The 22,922-nt window shown below is 40.1% G+C and overlaps 1 protein-coding gene across 1 annotated transcript in view; it reads left to right on the forward strand.

Moving 5' to 3' along the window:
- The window catches only part of MTCL3 (MTCL family member 3), a gene marked incomplete at both ends in the record, with an annotated part of 28,343 nt that extends 12,886 nt beyond the window's left edge, over window positions 1–15,457 (forward strand). Inside the window, 3 exons of the mRNA XM_082302682.1 lie at window positions 12,869–12,940; window positions 13,548–14,723; window positions 15,353–15,457. Coding sequence (XP_082158808.1) covers window positions 12,869–12,940; window positions 13,548–14,723; window positions 15,353–15,457 — 1,353 coding nt within the window. The remainder of the gene's footprint in view (window positions 1–12,868; window positions 12,941–13,547; window positions 14,724–15,352) is intronic.
- Window positions 15,458–22,922: the final 7,465 nt, after the last annotated feature.

The following is a 22,922-nucleotide window of genomic DNA, read 5'->3' on the forward strand; positions in this document are numbered from 1 at the left end:
CTGAGCTTCAAAACACCTAGAAACTATGTTTTAGTGAAAGGACATGAGTCCCAGCATTCTGGTCTCAGGCACCTGAAACCCTTCTTTTTTTTTCCTTGGATCATTCTTTTCAAGGGTATTCTTTGCTACAGAATCGCTTTCAGCAGTCAAAAAAGATATATGTAAAGTAAACCAGGCTAAGGAAGGGCCCACACACTGACGAGCAGTTGCTAGCATGTGCCTTAGATGGTTTTGATCTGGGTCAGCTACCACTGCTTCAGTGCTTGGGCATGATTTGGGGGCTCGCCTGGGTCAGAGCTTGTTACTGATTGACAATTGGATGTGATCCTGCTTGTTTGAAAGGAAGCTGTAGGGAAGTTTAGCTGTATTGTCATTGTAGCTGAAAGGAGACTGAATTGTGAAGGGCCAGTTGGCATCAGGTCCTGAGAACAGTCTCTGACCATTTTATTTACTAGTGTAAAAGCTAGGCAAAGGTTCTCTGACTTGGTATGGAGCCAGATGAGATGGCAAACAAGGTGCAGAACAGCAAGTCCAGTCTGTTGCTGCCATGTGATTTCCCACGGCTGGGAATTACTTGGCAAGGGACAACCACCAGCAGTGACAAAGCCAATGCAGCTGGCATGCCCAGTTGTCTGTGGAGGTAATGGACAGGGTGGGAACTGTGGATCAGGTGGTATATGGTCATCAGAGAAAATGGTTTGTGAGCATGAACTCACCAAAAGGCAGGCTGTAAAAGATGTATTTCTCTTGCTAGAGACTTTAGGATATGACTTCCTTGAGATATAAAGGAGCAAGAAAGCATTTTAGATCTCTTTGCTGAAGTAGGCAATCTCACTTCTGACTTCACTAAGGCTGCCAAAACATTATACCACATTAACAAATGGAGGAAAGTCAGGGAAATACAGCATTAGAAGGCTCTTTAATGGTCCCCAGTCACAGAAAAAGTTTTTATTTTTGTACTTCCCAATTTCAGTATTGCTTTACTCAAGTGGACATTCAAATAACTATATATGTAATTTAGACATAGGGGTACCAACCTGACTGCTCTATTGAAAGAAAAAGTTGCAAGGTCACTTAAAAGTGTAAAAATGAGCTCCCTGGTTTAGGTGATTCTTAAATAGTTCTATTATGTTACTTTTCGCAGTATCCATAGATGGTATATAATCCACTCTGGTTCTTTTGTTGTTGTTTTGACTAAGGGTTTTGGTTTGGTTTGGTTTTTTGTTTGATTTGGGGTTTTTTTTGTTTGGTTTTGTTTTGTTTGTTTGTTTTTAATAATACATTGTTCTTTTCAAATTCCAGCTCACATTTTATTTTTGCTCATTTTGTCATTTTTGCAGGTCTCTGGAATTTTTTTTTTTTTTTGTAAGACTTTATGTATGACTTCTTTAGGCCTAAAAGAAAGAGATTGCATGATAGAGAGGACAAATTCGATATCTTTCTACTGGTACAAAAGCATGAATGGGAAAATAGATGTAGGCCAGGATTCTCTAGATTTAGAGGAAATCCATATGACTTTGCAAAATTGCCTTCTATCACTTGGAAGGCTTTATAGAGGCAGAACAGAGACATTTTCTAAGTGCTGAACAAGACGTCTAGATACATATTTTTGTATGGAATCAATGTATACCAAATGTCATCATATTACTGGAAGTCCCACCAAGGCTTTGATGAATGATAGTTATACATGCTTTCTGTCCCTTATACCACTGTATTTGGTCCTGCTTAAGTGCACCTGTCCCTTCAAAGAAACACCTGAAATAACAGAGTATTTGCAATGTGCTGATACAGGTCAAAGATGAGCAGGTTATAAATTGAAAGAAAAATTGCCATAGTTCTGTTGTTGTTCAGTGTATGTGGTCATTGCTGGTTTCAGGGTTATCTTTCTCATAGTATTAAACTGAGCTTTTCAGAAATCCCACATGAAAGAGTTTTCTGTCTTTACATTCTCTGGATGTTCTAGCGAACCTACAGTTTAAAAAACCAGCAGAGAACTCTGTAGCCTGGTAGATTTTTCAGTTATTCTGCACATAGAATTTCCCAATTCGTCCTTCAGGTACCTGTGTGCCTGACAGGAATTTGGCAGAGCCTCACAGCTGTAGGTAGTTTGTCCTAGCTTTAGGAGAGTAAATAGGAAGTAGCACCAGGGAGGTATGTGCTGTGCTGCATTTTGCCTGAACTCAGCTGTCAGTGTAAGGAAGGGGAACCTTGTCATGTCATAGTACAGATGGCTGTTCTGAAACATGTCACGGGCCCCCAGGGAGTAACCTCAGTGTGGTTTCCGGTGTAAAAACAGGTGAAACAAATTGACAAGACCTCAAATGGAACATGGACAGCAGAGATATATACAATAAAGTTATCACAGGAGTTTCCAAATTTACTATTCAATAGTAATTGCTCATTATTTTTTTCAGAATGATGGTTCTGAGACTTTAGGTGGCTGGCATAAATCACCCAGTACTTCCAGAATCAGAAAAGCCGAGTGAAGCAAGCATAGCTTCTGTAATATGTCGTTCCTAAGGAGAGGTGATACTGTTTGTTAACTAGTATCCTTATGGCACACGGTAGGATACAAAAGACGTAGTATTTTACTCTGGCTTTTGGTAGGGCTTGGTCCTTCTCCTTCAAAGCCATCTTCCCATGCCCTCCTCCCTGCCCTCGCTCTCACTCAAGCCCCCCAAAAATCAACCCAACTTAATGTTTTGTTGCCAGTGCTTTATAATGTCACTTGTGTTTGACTGCAGTGCACTTAAAAATGAAAGATTATGCAGTCCAGATTATCAGCTGGGTTCAAGGTGATGAATCAGATTTAAGGTTCAGCTGGAACACCAATCCACATGTGTATCACCGAAGTCCATGACTGGTGACAGGAGCAACTGTGGTGAGCTAAAGACAGACTCACTGCATGTCACAGAGGACCTGAAGCCTGGGCTGACCTAAAATGGGGTTCCTGGGCCTGTGGGTAGGGTGTCTGGGGAGGCCCCAAATCTATGTTTCTGCGAAATATCTGATAGGATGTAAAGAAGAAGGAATGAAGACTCTTTTCAGTGGCATTCAGTGACAGGACGAGAACTAACTTTTTTGTGAAGGTGCTCAAACACTGAACTCACTGCCATCTCTGGAGAAATTGAAGACTGCACAGGACGTGGCCCTCAGAAGCCTGCTTCCATTGTCTCTGCTCTGAGCAGGGGGAACTGGACTAGGTCTTCAGAGGTTGTGAGAGACCAGACGATTGATGATTAATGACTCAAAACATTTGCCCATTTGTGGAGGCACCAGGGCACTTTGCTGAGGCCGGTTGTGGGGGCCGGTCATAACAGAGGTCTCTTTCAGCCTCAAGTGTTTTGATCTGTTCTTGTTAATAACAAGCAGAATCTATTTTCCCATTATACAGTGGAGCATACAAGGGTTAGAAAAGGTCACTTCTGGATAGGGAGAAAGGAAATGGTTTCCAGGTTACTTTGCTGAACAGGGGAGCTCAGGGTTTGTCCAAGCAGCCTTTTTCTGAGGCAAAACACAGTGAGTGAAGAGGAGATCTGAGGCAGCTACGTGGTACCAAGCAGGGCATTTTCCCTGCGGCACTGATATTGCACAGTGGTTTGTGCCTCTATCTGTGTTCTGTGCCATAGTGCTGTACCTGTGTGTGTCTGTGTGCAAAGTACTCAACTCTGCATCAGACACACACCTCACATGCACTACGGGAGCGATGCATGGTGAGCTAAGTGCAACAGGGAAGTGTTGTACACAGTACAGTGGTGGGGAGCACTGCCCCACAAATGGCTTCTGTGTGTCATTGTTCAAGGCAGCCAGCTGATTCTACATCAACTGGCAGTGTGCTGGTTGTGCTTTACCTCTGAGCTGCTCTGGAAGAATATGACATTCCAGAGAGCAGAATGATGTGTTTGACCCTCTTCTTTTAGACCCCATCCTCTCTTAGACCCTCTCATTTGCACACATTTTTAGCTATTTGCTGTATTGTATGTCACTTGACAGGGAGAATACCCAGCTATAGGGTGTGCTGGGTTCTGGGGTCATCTCAGCAGCTCTTCTGAATCATGTGGAATCCATGGTAACCAGGAATAAGAGCATCAGGCTTTTGATGTTTTGGGGTTTTTTTCACTTACTTCAGTGTTCATAACATCAAGAAGTGCAAGCTCCTGGCATTTGGGAAGTTCAGATTTTGATAATGTTCCATAGCTAAGAGTTCCAAGCACTACATTTCTTATTTTGAAGTAAAGGGCAATGGATTGACCTCTTAAATGTGCAGGTGTGCTTTTCTGAAGTGTTTGTTTCCGCTGAGACTTTTTGATATGATTTCCCCTCTTTCCCCCCATTGCTAGTATTAACAGCTGAATATATCAAGATGTGTAGAATAAAACCTGCAGGTATCAACTCTGTTTTGCTTTGCCTGATCCTGGTTGCATGATTGTTTTAATTGGCTTTGGTTAGCTTAGCAATGAATCCGGGTTAGGATAACAGCAAAGCCCTTTGCTTAGGTCACAGATGAGTACTTGCACTTAGAAGGTATTTGCCATGCATCTGTTTCCATCAGTGCTGTCCGTAATGAGAGGATTCTACATCCCTTCAAAGCATGACTGATCATGACATCCAGCTGCCCTGATTACCAGCAGTCTTTTGTATTACAGGCTGGTCTCAATTATTTTAAGTTTACAGATGCTAGCAGTTTAAATATTTGATTAAATGATTAATTAGAAGCACCAGTAACAGTCCTCCAGAAAGACTTTTGAACTGGAATATTGCCTTGCTGATACATATGGATACAATCAAAGGTTTCTTTTTCTTGTGATGTGCTTCTAGGAGTATTGTTGCTCAGCTCCCCAATTTTGGTGAAGTTTCATGTGTTCAAAAATTATGAGGACAGAGCTATCTTATATAATAAACCAGTCTGATCTTCTGAATAATGCAGGTCATAAAATACCCCAGCTATTTTATTCAAACTGGTGCCTACTTTTCAGAAAAGGGTACTGGTCCATGCTAAAAATTGGCAGCTTAGAACAGCCTCCCACAGCTCTTCCTAAACTGTCCCAGTAACAGGTAAAAATTTGCACCTCCCTTCTCATCTGAAAGTTTGCTGAAAGTTAGTTACCAGGCAAGAAACATACTTTCTTTCTGCCTTGCTAAATTCAAGAGTCCAGCATCGATGCTTTGGTGTTTGTTTTTTTCCTTTTTTAAAATCTTCATGCTTAGGGTTGCTCTCATTTAGCCATGTAAAAATTAAGCATTTAACCTACGTAAGGAATTTGACCTCCCTCAAAGGAGAAAGGTAGTCACTACTTGGAACTGAATCTTCCCACTTGCCTGAGGCTGGTTTGATTCTGTGGAGAGGCACATCCTTTCTAGTTATTGCGCAGTGAACCTCAGTTTTAGTACCTACAGCCTATGTTAATAAACCCTTTAGTCACAAAATTACACCTTGATATTATTTCAGCTGATTATTGTCTGTGACCCTGCAGGTTTTTTTCAGAGATGTGGCTTTTCAAGAGATCTTCTCTTTCCTCTAGGCAGTGCTCCTATTGTCGTAGCATGGGTTTTACCCCTTGTTCTTACATCTGTATCTTCATATTTAGTCATATTACAACATACATTATTTGATTGCACAAAGGTTTGTATCAATGACCATCCTTTTCAATACTTGGTGTTTCTCCAACCTTTACCCTATATGCAGTCTTTATCCAATGTTATTTTATGGGTCTTCTTTCCAGTTAGCAAGAAAAAATGTTAATTAGAGTAGGACCTAGAATTGATTCTTGCATAACCCCATTACGGCTGCTGTGGTATTAATTTGCAGGTGATTTGCTGGTTCAGTGGCATTTATAATAAATGCTGAAGAGTCAAATATTTGTTCATGATAGCTAATTAAAAATACATTCCAGTGATCAAATATTTATAATGAGCTGAAGGCTGTTAAGCTTCTTTTCAGAATGAGATTTTCACATTTCTAGCAAAGGGAACATTTAAATAATAATTTTAAGTCAACCTCTAAGTTAAGGTTTTAAGTCAGCCTAAGAACCACAGCCCCTCCCCTTGCTGGGAATAAGCATTTCCCATGAGAACATGAGCAAGTTTCAGTTAGGAGGAAGAGTCATTATTTAGGAGGACAGGACATGGGGCTCAAGTCACTGGTCTCACAATCTTCTTGAAGTTAGTGAAGCAGCTGGATACTCTGCTCTAGCCAGGGCTGCAGTATCCTCCCTCCCCTCATCTTCATCTTTGCACTGTTAAAATACCAGGAAAAGTATTGGATGCAGGCTTAGCTAATGTCAGATCAGACTGGTACCAGAGTGAGAAAAGTAGGTGTGGGGATGTCCAAACTGCTGAAACATCTTCCCTCCATTTCAGCTTCTAGCCTCCATGGTCTATTTTTCTGGGCCACCTTCTTTACTTGAGCTGCTCATCAAAAAGTATCTAAATAGTGGCGGGATCACACTGGTATAACTTCAGAGCACTCCATTGAAACGGCTTCATTTTCATTAACCAAAATTTCCAAGTACCTTTGAAACTTCCCCATATGTTGTATTACAGAAAATATTTTTCAGCCAGTTTATTTTTCAGCCAGTTTACTTCCCCAAGTAAACACAGGCAAGAGAAGAGATCAAGAGTAACAGAAGATCCTTTCTTATAGTCAGAGGACACAGTAGTGATTGCTGACATGTGATAGCTGAATTTCTTTCCCCTGTTAACAGAAAATCTTCTGCTCACTGCTCAGGCTTCAAGACCAGATGCGGATTTCAGAATTTTTCCTATCTGGGTTCATCTCCAATTTTTGCATCTTTTCAAATGAACCAAAATATCTGATGTTTTGGTGAGATGTTCCCATAACTGGAAGTTGTCAGAAGTGCACAGTCTCAGAGGGTGAGCTTCACAGCTCCTTTCTCTGCTGTGTCTCTACAGATGCACGTGGATGTGCCTGTGTTTGATGCTGTCCCACCCTGTGAATCCAGGTGAGGGACTCTAAGTGTTGTCTGTGCATCTAATGCAACTCTTTAGTATCAAATGAGCATGAACACAAATAGACACGTGTGATCAGCCCACAGCTTTGCAGAACTGGCTTCTCTATACATTTCCAAGGAGCAGTGTAGAGGTGCGCACTATGTGCAGAATCATTCTTACCTTCCTTCTCATTACTTTTCATTTTGACACAAGCCTTTTTTGTTGGGATATTGTAACTACACTTTGGTTAATATACGTGCATTTGTGTAACCAAGGCAATGAACCTAATCTGGTTGTTGGCACTTTCCCGTTCTCGTGAAAATCTATTTGGAATGTCTTCTGAGATATCCTTCTAATAAGACTGAAAAACTCTACATGTGGTACTAGGTGTGAGAAAAAGCACTTTATATTTGATGAAATCTCATATGTATTTAATTCATAATTGCCGTATGCATGTCCGTGCCTGTGATTATTGCTACTGTTATGTGGTAGTGGTTCTAGCTATGTTGACGTGATGTCTGTCATGCTGTCAGTCCCAGATAAAGGTTGGAGCAGTACATTGTACTAGGCATTGTGCAAACCTTGACAGAAAGACTGAATCTCTTCTTTCAGAACGGACAAGTAGCTGATCTGGCAAATAAACACCAACTTAGGAAGCCCTAGGAGAAGTTTAACTATCATCACTATGCAGTAAAATCCCTTATTCCTGCACTTGCACTTCAAAATATTCATGGTCTTGTGAGATTTTCTTTTGTATTTCAGGAGTAGGGAGCCAAGTGTGACTGTGATTTCTGCTTCTATAACAAAGCCTAGTTGGATAGCATTAGGGAACTAAACGTGTCTAGGTCTTCCATGTTTTGAAAGGTTCAAATGGTAGAAGACATCTTCCTCATTGGGGAAATTGCTTCCACTATTACATGGTATCCTGGTGGATGAAGGAGTGTGTAATCACAGAAAGCAAGGTATCAGTTTGGCCAGCTATTTGACCAGGACATAATGAGAGCTTTGGAAAGGCAGCTTTCATCTTCTGTCACTGTTTTGAATAAGGAAAAGAAGGAAGGAAATGTAGTAGAAGCATAAATATGCTGTTTCATTTATGCACTGCAAAGAATGCTTTTGCCTAGTTACACCACGAAGTTACTATAATATGCTCTAGCAATGTGATTTTGATTCAAATTGCAAAAGGTTATAAAGTGCAAATGTTGCATGTATTTTTCCCTTCTTTTATATTCTTTTTCCTCATTTAATTGGCAAATGAATAATTGCAAAAGATCTGAAAGTGATAACTGAAATAACTCCTAAATAAATGCAAATGAAATAATACAAATATTGGAGGGCAGCTCCTCTTTTCTATTCTACAATATGAAGTCACTAAACTACATGAGAACAATTTTTCTCTCTCTAGTGGAGTAGTAAAGATTGTTTTCATTTTGTATTGCTCCTCAGCAGTGTTTTGAAATATACCAGTTTTAATAGAAAGAGAGTATTGGTACAGCTAATAGGGACATGCTTAGTGTTTGCTTTGTAGGTTCTGATTTTTGCATCTCAGTTATCCTCTGATTTTTTATTCCTGACTTAATTTTGCAAGCAAGTAAAATACAGAAATACTCAAGACTCCTCCTGCTCTTGAGTGGTGGTGGAAGGAGTAAAGTATTGTACCATTCTATGTATGTGTGCCTATGAGAGACATAGCCACGGTCTTGAGCTACTTTCTGGCAAATTGCACTTATAAGAGTTGAAGAATAAGGAAAATATTTTTTAAAAACTGATTTTTTTTGTGGGAGAATATGCATTTTCAATTTGCTAACATGGATAGTGTCAATTTAGTTTTTACTACATTAGACCCAGCGGCAAGAAACTACAAAAACTGTCTTGTGTCTGAATTGATCCAGGTCCATGGTTTACCCAGCCATATTGATTAAAGGGAAAATGCAGAGAGAAGCTTATGGCAAATTTTCATTTGCCTGCTTATAGTCCCTCTGTGCCACACAGAGTCAAGTTTTTGCAGCCCAAAAATTGTTCAATATTCATTGACTTTTCGAGATTGTAAAGACGGTGTTAGGTTTACTCTGATTTTTGAAAGCTCTGCAGATGTGTCACAGCAGTTGGGAGTCAGCTAACTATAGCCAATTACAGCACAATTTTGTGCAGATGAGAAGGTTCCTGGTAGCTGTGGAGCTTCAAGGAGCTGCACACCCTTTGCCCTGTTCTGTGAGGAGGCATAAAGGCTGTTACAGGGCCTCTGTGCATGCATAAATCCCTTGATATGTCAGGAATTCCTCCCATGGCTACCTACAGTGATGTTTAGGTAACAGACTTGCAATAATCAAACTCCCAGATCAGACTTGCAATAATCAAACCTAAGAATCTTGAAAAATCTTGGTAGGTTTTGCTTAAGGATTCTTTATTAATTACTGAGATATTTATTGTAGCTTAGAATAAGGCAGGAAGAACTTAAGTTAATTTTATAGCTTTCCTCCTCAGTGGAGTGTGATGCAATTATCTCTGCATTGTGTTATTCTCAGACTAGATTTCAGGTCTCTTTCCACCTGAGAAGCACTGAGCATGACAGGTGATGTTAGGAGTGCACATTTGGCTTGCAATTTAGGGCTGGCAAGAGAATGATTATGCCATCTTGAGAAGTGCTTAGCATCTCCAGCAAGACATTGGATAAACTCCAGTGAAGGTCACTGGAGAACTGATGGTGCTGAGCACCACAACAGAATTGCCCTTTGCATGTGATCTGGTTTGCATCTAATACAAACATTATTTGCAGGCTTATCTAGGCTGTGGACACTTCTGAATAGGAATTTGTTAATTATATGGAAAAAAAATTATCTGAGCCCACAAACTGTCCTTCACAACAAACTCTCAAAACCAATTCTAGCATATGAGGGGCAGATTTTTTGCTACAGTTGAGAAAACAGCAGAGGTGGCTTTTAGTGACAAGCAATGTGCTGACAATTTTAGTAGTGTCCAGTCTCAGGGTTAGAATGAAGATTTGCATGCGAGTTTGAGTTGCTATTTTTTGGTTCTGCCATATGTTAGTTTGAACATTTTTTTCCTTTTTCCATTTTGCTGTGATGAATTTCGTCACTAATTTCATTAGCAGCAATAAATTTTTTCATGTTGCAAATTGAACTGGAAGAGTGCAGTGGTACAAGGCTTGAGGGAAAAGATAAAAAGAGTAGCCACTGTAAATTGTGAAATGCACACCTTGAAGAAACGCTCAAAAATTAAGTATTTATAGCAAAAATTTAATATTTATAGCAGGATATACTTCTTGATATGTGTCATTCTTTGGTGATATTGCCTCAGCATCCTGACATGATGTTGTGGGACACTGTGACTGTGAAGATACTGTCTGTCAGCTGAGAGGTGTGAGGTCTTAACCTCTAGTGATCAGAAATTGTCTCATGGTGTTTTTCATATGAAAAGAGATCATACTAATTCCAGCTGGGCCTAATCTACTTACCCAAATCATCCTGCTAATTGAATTGTGCATGTTCTTCATTGCTTTCTGCTATAAATTTTTTGCTAAATGCTGAGATTTTGTTGGTGAATGATACAAGCTCTGGAGGGTTGGTTGTAATTCAAGTAGAGTAGAATAGAAAGTAGTGCCTAATCATTACATAGCCACAACTACAGTTGTAATTAGAATGTTGCTATCCTGACTACTAAAAGGAACACCAAAAAAAAAAAAAATAGAGTAAGAAAGGAGAAAACCAGGGTTTTTTGTTTCACATCAAACGTAGAAAAGTACTTTTTCTTATATCTCTTGTCTTCTGAAAAGTACGTTTCAGCTCAGCATTCCAGAACTTTATTATTTCTGGAGGATGCTGAGCTCAGCAGGGTGAACAAAAGGCATTTAGGTGATAAGAAGAAATATAGTTTAACTATAGTTACTATTAAATAAATAAGTTTATTTATTTAATTAATATTATTATTATCAGTGGGTGATATTTGCATGAATATGGGGCAAAGAAAAGTTTGTAGTGCAAACTGATTTGAAAAGAGTTTTTTCAAAATGGTGATGCATAGTGGTATAATTAATGGTAATACAGAGGAGGAACCTACTCCTTTGAAAGTTTAAGGCTTTATAAACTTGCCAATTCTAAAAGAAAAACAAACAAACAACCCTTCCAAAAATAAATGTACCATTTCTACAACAGGGTAACTGGTGGGTGACTCTGGAAAAGAACCATTTTGTTTGTAGACTGGATCCCAAAGTTTTTGGGTTTATACTTAAAGGGAAAACTGAGTTAATTATTTTCATGTCTTTTCTGGATTCCATTAGAAGCCTGTGTTTTACAGCTATCCAGCTATGATCTTTGATTTGTTTTATTGTTTGGTGTACTGAGAGCATTCAATATATCTGAAAGAAACATAAAAATTTGAATTCTGATTCTTGATGTACATTTCATTGAATTTTAGTTCTGATTCTGAATCTGACATAACATTTTTAAATTCTTGCTTAATTCAGTGGTAAATTTAAGCAGAAAACCTCATGAAAAGTCATCTCTTGTGGTTGCTCACATTTACATGTGAGTGTTTCTATGGCATTAACTTTTTCTTTTAAATGAGCAGTCCATGAGTATAGGAATTTTTAATGGAGTTGATCTGCAGGAGAAAGAGAATTATTCATACCAGCAGGAGAATGGTGCACAGGATTGTTATGTACAGCATACCCACCCTCTGTACTCTGTTTCTTGAGGATTATGAGCTTATTTTTGTTCCCAGTCTGTGGAACTGGATGGCTTTGAGATAGAGCTGGATTCTCCCCCAGCTGGTGCAGGGAAATGTGTGTTTCTCCAAGGATCTTTCTACTAGAGCACAGTGTCAGAGGGAGATGGTGTTGGTTATATCACTGTCCTGCCTTGGGGCCTACAGTTTACCTGGGGAACATAAAAACTGGGAACAGTTGCAAGTGGGCTGTTATGTATTAACATATTCTCTCATTCACTTACTTCTCTCCGGCTGTTTTCTTGATGATCAGTATTGAGTGTTGCCAGTGGGATGGTGGCGATTGTTTTCCACTGCTGCTGCTTTTCCACTAACGAAGTTTCTGCAGTCAGCAGCTACAAGATCTTTGCTGGATACACTAGCAGGCTTCATTCCCAGTGCATCCTGCTCTGAAAGCAGGAGTTTCTTTCCTACTCTCTTGGGCTACAGAGCAGATGAGAGGACACCAAAGAATCCCGCTCATATGGTGGTGCAGACCTGTGTTTTTGTTTTGTGTGTTTCTGTTCTTGAGCTGATATGATTTGTTTCTCACTAGAACTTTGTAGTCCAAGCAATTTTGAATGGCATTTACTAGAATTATGTTCTGAAAACAGAACAAACCTAGAGACTATGTGTGTTTGTCTACAGTGTGGTGTAAGGAGGTGTGACCGCAGTACACTGCAAGCTTGAAGCCTGAGGGTGGGACACAGAGAAAGGTGTGCTTGTACATGTACACTGGACTCAGCTGACAGATCTCAGTGGCACTGTTTTGTGTAGCTGTCCTACCACAAAGTCTAAGACTAAGGCTTTTCTAAAGTGCCTTGGCCCCACGAGGGTTAATAACAAATGGGCAAGCTGGATTTCACTGCTTGTCTCAGTTTTCCTATCGGTAAATTACCACTTGGGATGCCTGCTTTCCTACCGCTCTCATCATGTGTTAAACATTCATAATGCACTAATCTTAAAATGTGTTGAGTAAAAAAGGTAACAGACTGATTAAACTAAAACCTTGTTTGTGTGCCACTGCCGTTTTATTTTTGGGTGATGGCATCTTCCCTCTGTATTTGGTTTCTCAAAAATTCCTTTATAGTTGCATTTGATTTGCTATATTTTAAAATTAATGATATACAAATTATGTATCTCTTTAGTATACGTTTAGAAAAATTCAGTGCATGTCCTGTTGTTGTAATTGCAGCAATCACTGAAGAGGAGAGGAAGCAAAGACCTACCAAAATCAGAAAAAAAGTCACAGCAGACACCAACTGAGGTATGTTGCAGTAACTGTAGCTTCGATTCTTATGTGGAGACTTCAGGGAACTATGGAAATGGGGTACATGGTTTACATATTTGCACTTGGCTTGCTTTTTGCTTTACCCTTTGTTTTCCTGTATGCTGTGAAATGGAAGAGCTCTTACCCCAGATCTGCAGTCAGACACCACTAATCTCAAGGACCACCTAAACACACTTGGTGCTGCAACAGAACACAGCAGCTTTCATCTACTCTGTCTTTTAGGCAAAGTAAATGGCAGCACCAGTGAAACAAGATTTATAGGCTCTATGTGTGCTGACTTCAGGATTTTTGAACACTCTAAAGTCTGATAATACTGCAAGCGTAGAAAATATAAGGGTTTTCACAAGACCCCCTTGTACCTGACTCCCCCAGGTATTTCTGGGGACTGTGCAAATTTTAGTCACAAGTAAAATAGTATTTTCCCCTCTTTTTAATTTATTGATCAGTGAAAAAGTATTGCAGGAAAATATCTTAGTATCTAAAGCCATGTATCTGTGGTTGTTAATCTTGTAAGTTAAGGCAATCCACTGGAGGTCTCCTGTTTGACTTTAAGTTTCTTCCAATGCTGCTTTTTTTTCCTAAGGATGACAATGAAGACCTGAAATGCCAGCTACAGTTTGTCAAAGAAGAAGCAGCCTTGATGAGGAAGAAAATGGCTAAAATTGATAAAGAGAAAGACAGATTTGAACATGAGCTGCAGAAATACAGATCATTTTATGGGGATTTGGACAGTCCTTTGCCAAAAGGTGAAGCGGGTGGGCCACCTACCACTAGAGAAGCTGAACTCAAGCTTCGATTGAGGCTTGTGGAGGAGGAAGCTAACATTCTAGGGAGGAAAATAGTGGAACTAGAAGTAGAAAATAGAGGACTGAAAGCAGAGCTTGATGATTTAAGAGGAGATGATTTCTCAGGGACCACTAACCCACTCCTGGGAGAGCAGAGTGAATCCCTGTCAGAATTACGACAGCATTTGCAGCTAGTAGAAGATGAAACAGAATTGCTGAGGAGAAATGTAGCTGATTTAGAAGAACAAAACAAGCGCATAACAGCTGAGCTCAACAAATACAAGTACAAGTCTGGGGCTCATGAGAGCTCTAGGCACCATGACAATGCCAAGACAGAAGCGTTACAGGAGGAGCTAAAAGCTGCACGAATGCAGATCAATGAGCTGAGTGGCAAAGTCATGCAGCTCCAGTATGAGAACAGAGTCTTGATGTCCAACATGCAGCGCTACGACTTGGCCTCTCATCTTGGTATCCGTGGCAGCCCCAGGGACAGTGATGCAGAAAGCGATGCAGGAAAAAAGGAGAGCGACGACGATTCCCGCCCCCCTCACCGCAAAAGGGAAGGTCCCATTGGTGGGGAAAGTGACTCCGAAGAGGTGCGCAACATTCGGTGCCTGACGCCCACAAGGTCTTTTTATCCAACGCCATCGGGGTGGCAGAAAAGCTTCACTGACAGGCAGCAGATGAAGGACATTCGCTCTGAAGCGGAGCGGCTGGGCAAGACAATAGATCGCTTAATTTCTGACACGAGCACCATCATCACAGAGGCGAGGATTTATGTAGCTAATGGGGACCTCTTTGGACTGATGGACGAGGAAGACGATGGCAGCAGAATACGCGAGCACGAGCTTCTGTACCGGATCAACGCGCAGATGAAGGCCTTCAGGAAAGAGCTCCAGGCTTTCATCGACAGACTCGAAGTTCCAAAGTCTTCGGACGATCGAAGTGCAGATGAACCTTTGTCAGTGAGTCAGGTAGACTTTTACTTATTACGGCCTACAGGTAAAAAGGCTCTGCCAAGCAAATTAAACCTCAAATTCGATATATGGCACAAAAAGAAAATTCTTTATTCTAGGCAGTGCACAAAAGTCACTGTTTCTTATATTATTTAAAATCCTCATTTGGCCATATGAAAACATATTCTACCAACAGGGTTGTTTGTGAACAGTGAATAAGTCTGGTGTCCTGGAAATTAAAATAATGCTCTAGGAGGTAGAACACTCCTTTCTGGCTTTGCAATTGCATTTGACAGAGTTGGGCCTTCATTGCCACAAAAGGCAGTGCAGACAGTATTTCTGGCACATATGAATATGATTCATAAATGGACATGATTGTTTTCTTAGTGGTTGGGTTCCTATTAAATGAATAAAAGGAAAATTCAATTAATTTTAAACAGGAGGAAATATTAAATTTCAAAAATCGTAGAGAATGTGGCAAACCACATAAAAAGAAACCATGCAAATCTACTTTATGGAGTCCCAGAGCCACACAGTAATGTGAATATTGTAATTGCTATAACAGATTGCATCTTGTTGAAGGCCTGTTAGTCACTGCTTGCATGCAGCAGTAACAAGCATCTTTGTTGTGGTTTGTTTCCATGCAGAATTATTTCAGAGAGGTTTTGGGGAGCAAACTCCTCGCTGACTCAAGATCTTTTGCCATGAAAAATGAAAATTACCTACCCTTATCTTATCATGCAATCCTATAGTTGGCGTATCTTGTTATTGCTAATGAAGTTATCCAATGTTTTGTAAGTCTCTTGCTGTGTTAATTTACTGTGTGCTATCTTGCTAGTTTACAGTCGAAGTAGTTGCCAGGTGAAGCTGAAAGCTATTCTTATTCCTATGCTGACTAATTAGTCTTTTGTTTCCTTGTATCAGAAAGTCACAGACGCAGTGAGTTTAAAGCTAATCAATTACTATACATGTATTGCATGAAATCAAACAGAGACGGCATTTAGCATGCACACTTTCTGATCTAGCAGTAGTTCTGAGCTTGTAGAGCTCCCATTAGCTTAAAGGCAGAGTACTGCATGGACTTACACAAATGTAAAACAAACTAATTAGTATTTTCTCTAAACAAATAACAACAACTGAACATTTAACAATTGGACTTTTCAGGGCTTGACCATGCAGAACTCCTACTGAAGTAAATGGGAGATGGGCACTTGGTCCCTCCACAAGCATAGTCTGATTCACTATTTATTTTGTTGAAACTTTGGACTTGCTATTCCATTAATTGACTGTTCTCTTTGTCTTTGTATTTACTTTCCCAGATGTTCCAGCCTATCATTTTACTTATTCTCATCCTTGTATTATTTTCATCCCTTTCATACACAACAATATTTAAACTTGTCTTCCTTTTTACACTGTTTTTTGTATTGTAAGTCATTCATCATTTACTGTTCATTGTAGTGTTATTTTCAGTTTGTTTATTTTGTCCACCCTCCAAGATAAGAAGTGCAAGAGACATAGTTTCTGTAATAGCCACTGCTATAAAAACACTGAAGACTACTTGTTTGCTGAAACCAAAGCCAAACCAAAAAACCTGCAAAAAACATACCAAAAAGTCAGCCAGTTGAATAGGAAACCTGCTCACCATGGTACTCCAGGTAAGCAAACAGAAAATGGAATTTTTCACTTTGTCTGGTTTTATAATTTTTGACTAAAAATTTCCTGAGGACTGGAACCAATTTAATATGCATTGATTTGCACCAAATCGGAAAGAAAACAGAAATATGAAGAGGGGGTGTGAGGACTCTGTTACTTTCCTCTTCCCACTCCTAGAAAAAGAATTTGTATTCCAGCCATATATGAATAGTAAAGCCACGTTCTGTGTGTATTCTGCAGTTTGGTGTCAGAGCTTGTACATATATTTTGCGTAATTGTGGTGTTAATGTTTTTCAGCACTGTATTATGCGGATTAGGCACCACAAAGGGGGCAAAATCAAACTGGTTGGTATATAGAGCACTATATCTGGAACTGTGGCTAGGAGCTGGAGCCTCTGAGAATGAGATGCCTGAGGAGAAGCTACCAGAGTAGTTGAGGAGTCTGCTGAGAGATACAGGCTGGCTGCATTCTCTGTGCTCTAGAAAACTGGCCATGCTACAGTCTGACTTGAAGTGATGGGAGTGGTGTAAGTCACCTTGGCTGACCTGGAGTTTGTCAGGTGACATTTCCCAGCCACCATGGCCCTCCATTCTCTCCCCAGGTTTCAGCATGAGTTTTGAATGGACATGGTAACTCTTGGTTTGCTGAGTGACCCCTGTCTAATCATGCCATCACTAGCCAGTGACCATAGTGAGGGAAGCTTGTGTACATAGGTGTGCACCAATAGTCACTGAATGCTTCTTTCTTGCCTATGACAGGCAGAAGTAAGAGTACAGGAGACTCATTTCTTTCTTTCACACTGACATAGGCAGTTCCTACAAGCAGTAGATCTCCCACTATGAAAATCTCATCTGAAACGCCCCATGGAGCTCACTTTTCTCTTTTATTCAACCCATGTTGAAACCACTGAGTCCCACAAATATGAATTCTCCAAAGGTGAACAAGTATGTGTACTAATGACACTTTTTTTCTGCAGTTGCCATGTGAATAATAAGAGTGGTAACAAATAAAGCAGCTGTTTCTCTAGCGGGCAGTAAGGATTCCCTTTGGTTTATCATGCTAGCTCTCTGTTCACTTAATTCATCCCCCAGTGAGAACAGTTCATTTCCATGCCTGTGTTGTGCTCTGCTATCTGCAATAGTTGAGACACCATTTTGAGGGAAAATCCTCAGAGAGCAGCAAGAGATAGGGCAACAAGATTTTTTTAATGAGAATGAAAAAATAGTAAAAATATTCATTATTTTAAAATGCTGTATTTTTCTCCTTGTTTGTCTAGCTTTCCCTGAACATACTCTGCAAGTGCAGTAACCTTGATCAGCTAAATCACCCAACTTCTTGATTTAATCCAAATACTTATTCCTACCAGGGGATGTTGTCATCATTATCTATATTATAGTTACTGAGATGTCTAAAGGAAATTATAACCAATATATGTGAGATTAATAGATAGCTTTGACTGGTTTCCCAGTTAAGGATAAAGTCAGGCCCAAAGTAACTCTGAAGCATTTCTAAGATGCTTTAATTTATGCAGTTACCTAAAAGCTAAGTTCCACAAATTAGAAACTATTATGGCAAGATATGATCAAGCCATAATTCACAGTGAATTTCCGTAACTGGAAAAGGCCTTTTGTTTTTCAGCAACTGCTGGAAATACTAGGGTTTTTTTCCCCTGTGGATTTGCAGGACATTAAAATTTGGACATTAAAAATACAATAATTTGAGGCTTAAACTTGTCATACCAGATCTTAGCACAAGACTGACTTCAGTTTCTTTCTGCTTTAGTATCTCCTGTGGAGGAAAAAACAAGCATTTGGATTTTCTTAAATGTTACTGACTCAGTTCCCGTAAGAGAGAAAAAGTCATACTTAAATCTAAGATCTAAAGTTCTGGGCTTCTAGATTTTAACCCACACTTGTTTATACCTTTCTTGGTATTGTGTGTAATAAAAATGAGTAGAGAAGGTTTGATTTACAGACAGTGTATCAGTAACAGTAATACTCTAAAGTAGTAATACACTGAATTCATACATTGAATAAATCTTGGAAAGTAATTGGGAAAGATTTGTTTCTTTCTCAGAAATCAGAAAAGGTAAGAATGAACTACTGAGATGAGAGGTGGAGATAATCTCTGCACAGCACTGGCAACTACAACCCCATTGATTTCTCACAGTGTTTTTTCTTGCACAAAAGCTGGAGCTTTCCATCAAGCATCAACAAAGCAAAATCAAAGCTGAGACGTTTTGGGACATTTAGGAAGCTATTGCACAGGCTGCAATCTGAAATTAAAGCACACCAAAACGTACAAAGTCATTTTAGAAGCTCCCCACAATCTTTGAATCTCTCATGGGCAAGGAGAATGGTGAGGAGCCCGACAAACAGAGAAATCTCAGTGAGAAATGAGAAGTATTTTTCTCGTCCTTTTGCATTCAGCTTGAAGAGAGTGATTGGAGTTGCTGATGTGTTTCACACCAGATATTGCGCAAGTTGAAAAGATGCTGAGAAAGATAATAGAGTGAGTATGGACATTTATCCATAGCCAGAAGATAAGATCTAGCCAAAGAAATAAGTGTTCTATGTCTTGCTAAATTGAAATGACTTGGTGTTATGAAATGCAGTAATTATACTTGCCAAGAAAGGCAGCAGATTCTCCCCACTCGGTTACTGGCCTGGTGGGCAAAGACCATCTCACAGGTGAGTGAGCAAATGCAGCTGAATATATCAGCATCCTCTAGCAGGACTGCATTGGAGTCAGGCAGGGCACAGGCAGACAGAACACTGCTGATTCACTGATTCTGCCTGCTGCATGGCTTGGGGTTCTGAAGAGAAATAGGTGAGAGGAATATAGATTTTGCTTGCATTTGGCAAGGAGCTGGATATGCCAGGTTGCCTATCAGTTCAAATCTCACTTAGCAGGTTCACAGTTCCCATTTTGGAATATTCTGGTGAAATATGAATGTTCCAGGGAAAAAAAGTCATTGACTTTGAAACATGAGATTGCCTTAATTTAGCACTTCCCTGAAGTGTTAAATTTTGTTTCCTGTGTTCCCAGGGGACATATTCCATATTCTTTCAGAAGGAAAAGATCTTGCTTCAGTAGATCTAACTATTATATCTTTATACTTGTGGAAATTGGCACTATCTCCAATGAATTTTTATGTAATTTAGGGAATAGGTGCCATTTTTTTCTTTTAATACAATCAGAAAAATTCAATTAAATTTGTTTCCTATTTAGAGCTGGCTCTGAGTGCCCTGAAAAAATCCCTTTACAAATATTTTCTTTTACTACTACTGAAAAATTCCCATTATGTTAAAATGACCATTTTCTCCAGGCTCAGAGATATTTCTTTCAACTAAAAATATCCATGCCTGAAGCTCCAGTTTAGAGATAGAATAAGTGTCTGCTGACACATGTCACCAGTGCTTCAGAATGAAAACTAGAAGAGAGCAGGTGCTATGGTGCAGAAATATGCCTGGCAGTTGGAAAATAGAAAATTGCCAAAAACATGGCTGTCTAGATATGTGTTATAAAAAGAGATGAACTGCACATGAACTTTGGGAGTTGTTTATGAAAACAAGCAGAGCTTCAGGGTATTACATGCCCTTCTCCTTAATCACCCCAGAATCTGATAGGTGAGTAGGAGACTTCTAAAGGCATCAGTATCAGGGACGTAGTTCCCATTGGCTTACATTTCTGTCTCTGATTTAATGCCAGGGGAAGTGATATTCAAACCCAACTTTTGCCATTACACATGCAGTTGCCTATGGGGAAAATTACGGTGGCTCTATTTAAAGTAAACATCTGAAGTGTCTGCCACCGATTTCCAATGTAACCTTGGAGCAGCGACATGACATAACAATTTGTTGGCTCTGTTTCTCCACTGAGTTATAGCCTATTGCAGAAGCACACAACAGTAGGATGAGACAGAGTTTGTATTCCCTTCTTCCCATTCCCCGTTGTATATATCCACTCCCAAGGTGTGTATACCAGGATTATCAAGGTGTACATCATTCAGGAATCTAATGTTGAGGTTGGGTTGACTGAAGTGGCAACAGTGCTCTTCTTCCTTCTTGTCACTAGCTTTTGTGGCCATAGCAAAATGGGGGTGCCATAACCAAGCTGGTGCAGCAGACCTGAAGATGTCCTGAAGTGGTCCTGAGTACATTTTATTAGCCACTGCCCTGAGTATATGATCAGATTATGATCAGCCCATGCTGAAACTCATGCTGCATTGTCTCAAGTCTTGCATGATGAAGAGAAATTTAGCAGAGGTCTTGTTTAAAATGCCCTTGCACCTTTTTTTGATAAAGCAGAGCTGGCACCAGATATGGACAAATTTTGCTTTTCCTGTGGAAGGAATATGTTGGATGTAATAAGCCTGCAGTAGTCTTCCTGCTTATTTTACCTGTGCCAGAGGCCAGAAAGCCACATTTTCTGCTTTATCTGCTGATGCTGGAGGACAGACAGTAGGGACAGTCTCTGTTGAATAATTTCTTATCCTCAAAAGCAGAAGTCTCTACTGCTACCCTTAAGGGTATATAGGACAATAATCCCATGTTTTTACAACTCACTTCATGTTTCCTTTGTCTCACCTTTTCCATATTAGGATGAATTTAACATGTCACTTTGACCTATGAGGTGGGTCTAGTGCTTGTCTCCTAATGAGCCCCTCAGTCTCATGCATTTCTAATTCCTCACACTGACAGAAATGTAGGCTTTTGCCTGACTGAGAACTTAAGCCTGGGATTTAGTCCACTGTTTTGTTTATTTTTACTGATTTTACTTCAAAGAGTCCATGTAGCAAGATGAGGGGCATGGAGTTAGCAATATTAAAAAGACACAAGAATAATAGCCTATGTTGATGCATAAGAGCAAAAAAACATGTCTTAAGAATCTGCCTTCATGTGCAGTAGTGCAGCTGTGCTGGCTTCAGGGAGGAGGCAGTGCTGTGATGCCTGGCCCCCAGCTGTGGGCTCAGTTCTGCTCCCAGGCACTCCAGCTTCACTCCCAGCCATGTCAGCTGGCACTTGAGACCTAACCTCACAAAAGAAAGTCATACTGTCTCTTTAGATTTAAATCCTCAGACTTCAGAGTCTGGGTATTTTCTTCAGGAACATTCAGTTGTGTACTTGGGGCTTATTTGTTCAATTTTTTGATAATCTTTACCATTTTCACAAATAGTCTCATTATTTAGGTTACATGGGAGCAGAATAGCACCCAATTAATGTATTCGCTGAGACTTACAGCTAGACCATATAAGGAGAAAAAATGTGTTTTTCCTGAAACCTGGTTTGGTATTTACTATAAAATGTGCCCAGAGTTAAAATCTTTATACTGTGCATGGATTTATAATGGATTTTACCAGATAAAAACTTACACTTCCAAAGAGGAGAGTGCTGACTAAGCAAAGGATGTGTGAATCTTCATACTGTGCCCTTTGTCTCACTGATCCTCTTGTCATCAGCTGCACTGTCCACAAAAATATATTCCTGCTTAGGGCATTCCAAGACATCTGTCTGACAGCAGGATTTGGTCAGTTTTATGCTGCCCATATCAAGTATTTTGTGGCCCTCCTCCAGGCTCACGTGGGGTAAAATGTTCCCTGAGAGATGCATTTGCTGCCAGTCTCAGTAGCTGTCTGCAGACACACCCAAGCACCAGTACCCAGCAGGGCAGTGTGTGTGAAGCTCCTCCCCGGGGGTCTCTCTCCGGGGCCCAAATGAGAGCAGTTTAACCCAGGTAACAGGAGAGTTACCGCGGTGGGCAGGGACCTGAGGAGCAAGCTGGGCTCCTCCTCCCGGCGGCTCAGCAGGGGGAGCAGCTAAATTTTGCTGCTCTGGCTTCAGGTTCTCCTGTGGACTTTCACTTGCTGGATCGCTTTAGTCACACTCCCTTCCCTTGTCCCATGCCAACACTTGCTATGGACACTCCCAGGGATTTATATCCAGCCCAAGGTGTTTCTGGACCTTCTTCACCAGCCTTGTGCCAGAGATGAGTTTCCCTGCTCAAGGGAGATTCTTCATTCAGTTTCAAGTGCTTTGCTTTGCTGAGACACAAAGTGTCTTAGCAGACTGTAGAATCTGATCCAGAAATATTATAAAGTATCAGGAATATTTGGGTATATCCCAAAGAAACCGTTACTGCCATTCCCAGAATGCAAGACAGTAGGATTACACAGTATTCAATAATTCTGCATTTCATAAGTGAGAGCATATTTAGACTACAAAAAAAGATTTTAGGGAGGAGTGCTTTGCTTTTAGCTCTTTAAGATAGCCGTTAACCAACAAAACCACTGCTTTAAACAAAACTCCCTTTACAAAGCAGTTAAAGAGGATCAAGTTGCAAAGCTCAAAATGATTGTACTAAAAAATGTAACCCTGAAAACTGGGTCTGGAAGACAGCAAAAAATCTTCCTGGACATGGACAACAGTAAAAAAACCCTAAAATTGCCTATTGTCATAGCTTTAATATTAACACTAGCTGCTTTGGCAAGCTTTAAAGACTGGACTGCACTATAAAACCTAAAAATGTCCTGGAGTTGGAGTTGTTTACACAAAATATGAGGA

The sequence above is a fragment of the Coloeus monedula genome, assembly GCF_965178545.1.
Source record: "Coloeus monedula genome assembly, chromosome: 2".
Classification (NCBI taxonomy): domain Eukaryota; kingdom Metazoa; phylum Chordata; class Aves; order Passeriformes; family Corvidae; genus Coloeus; species Coloeus monedula.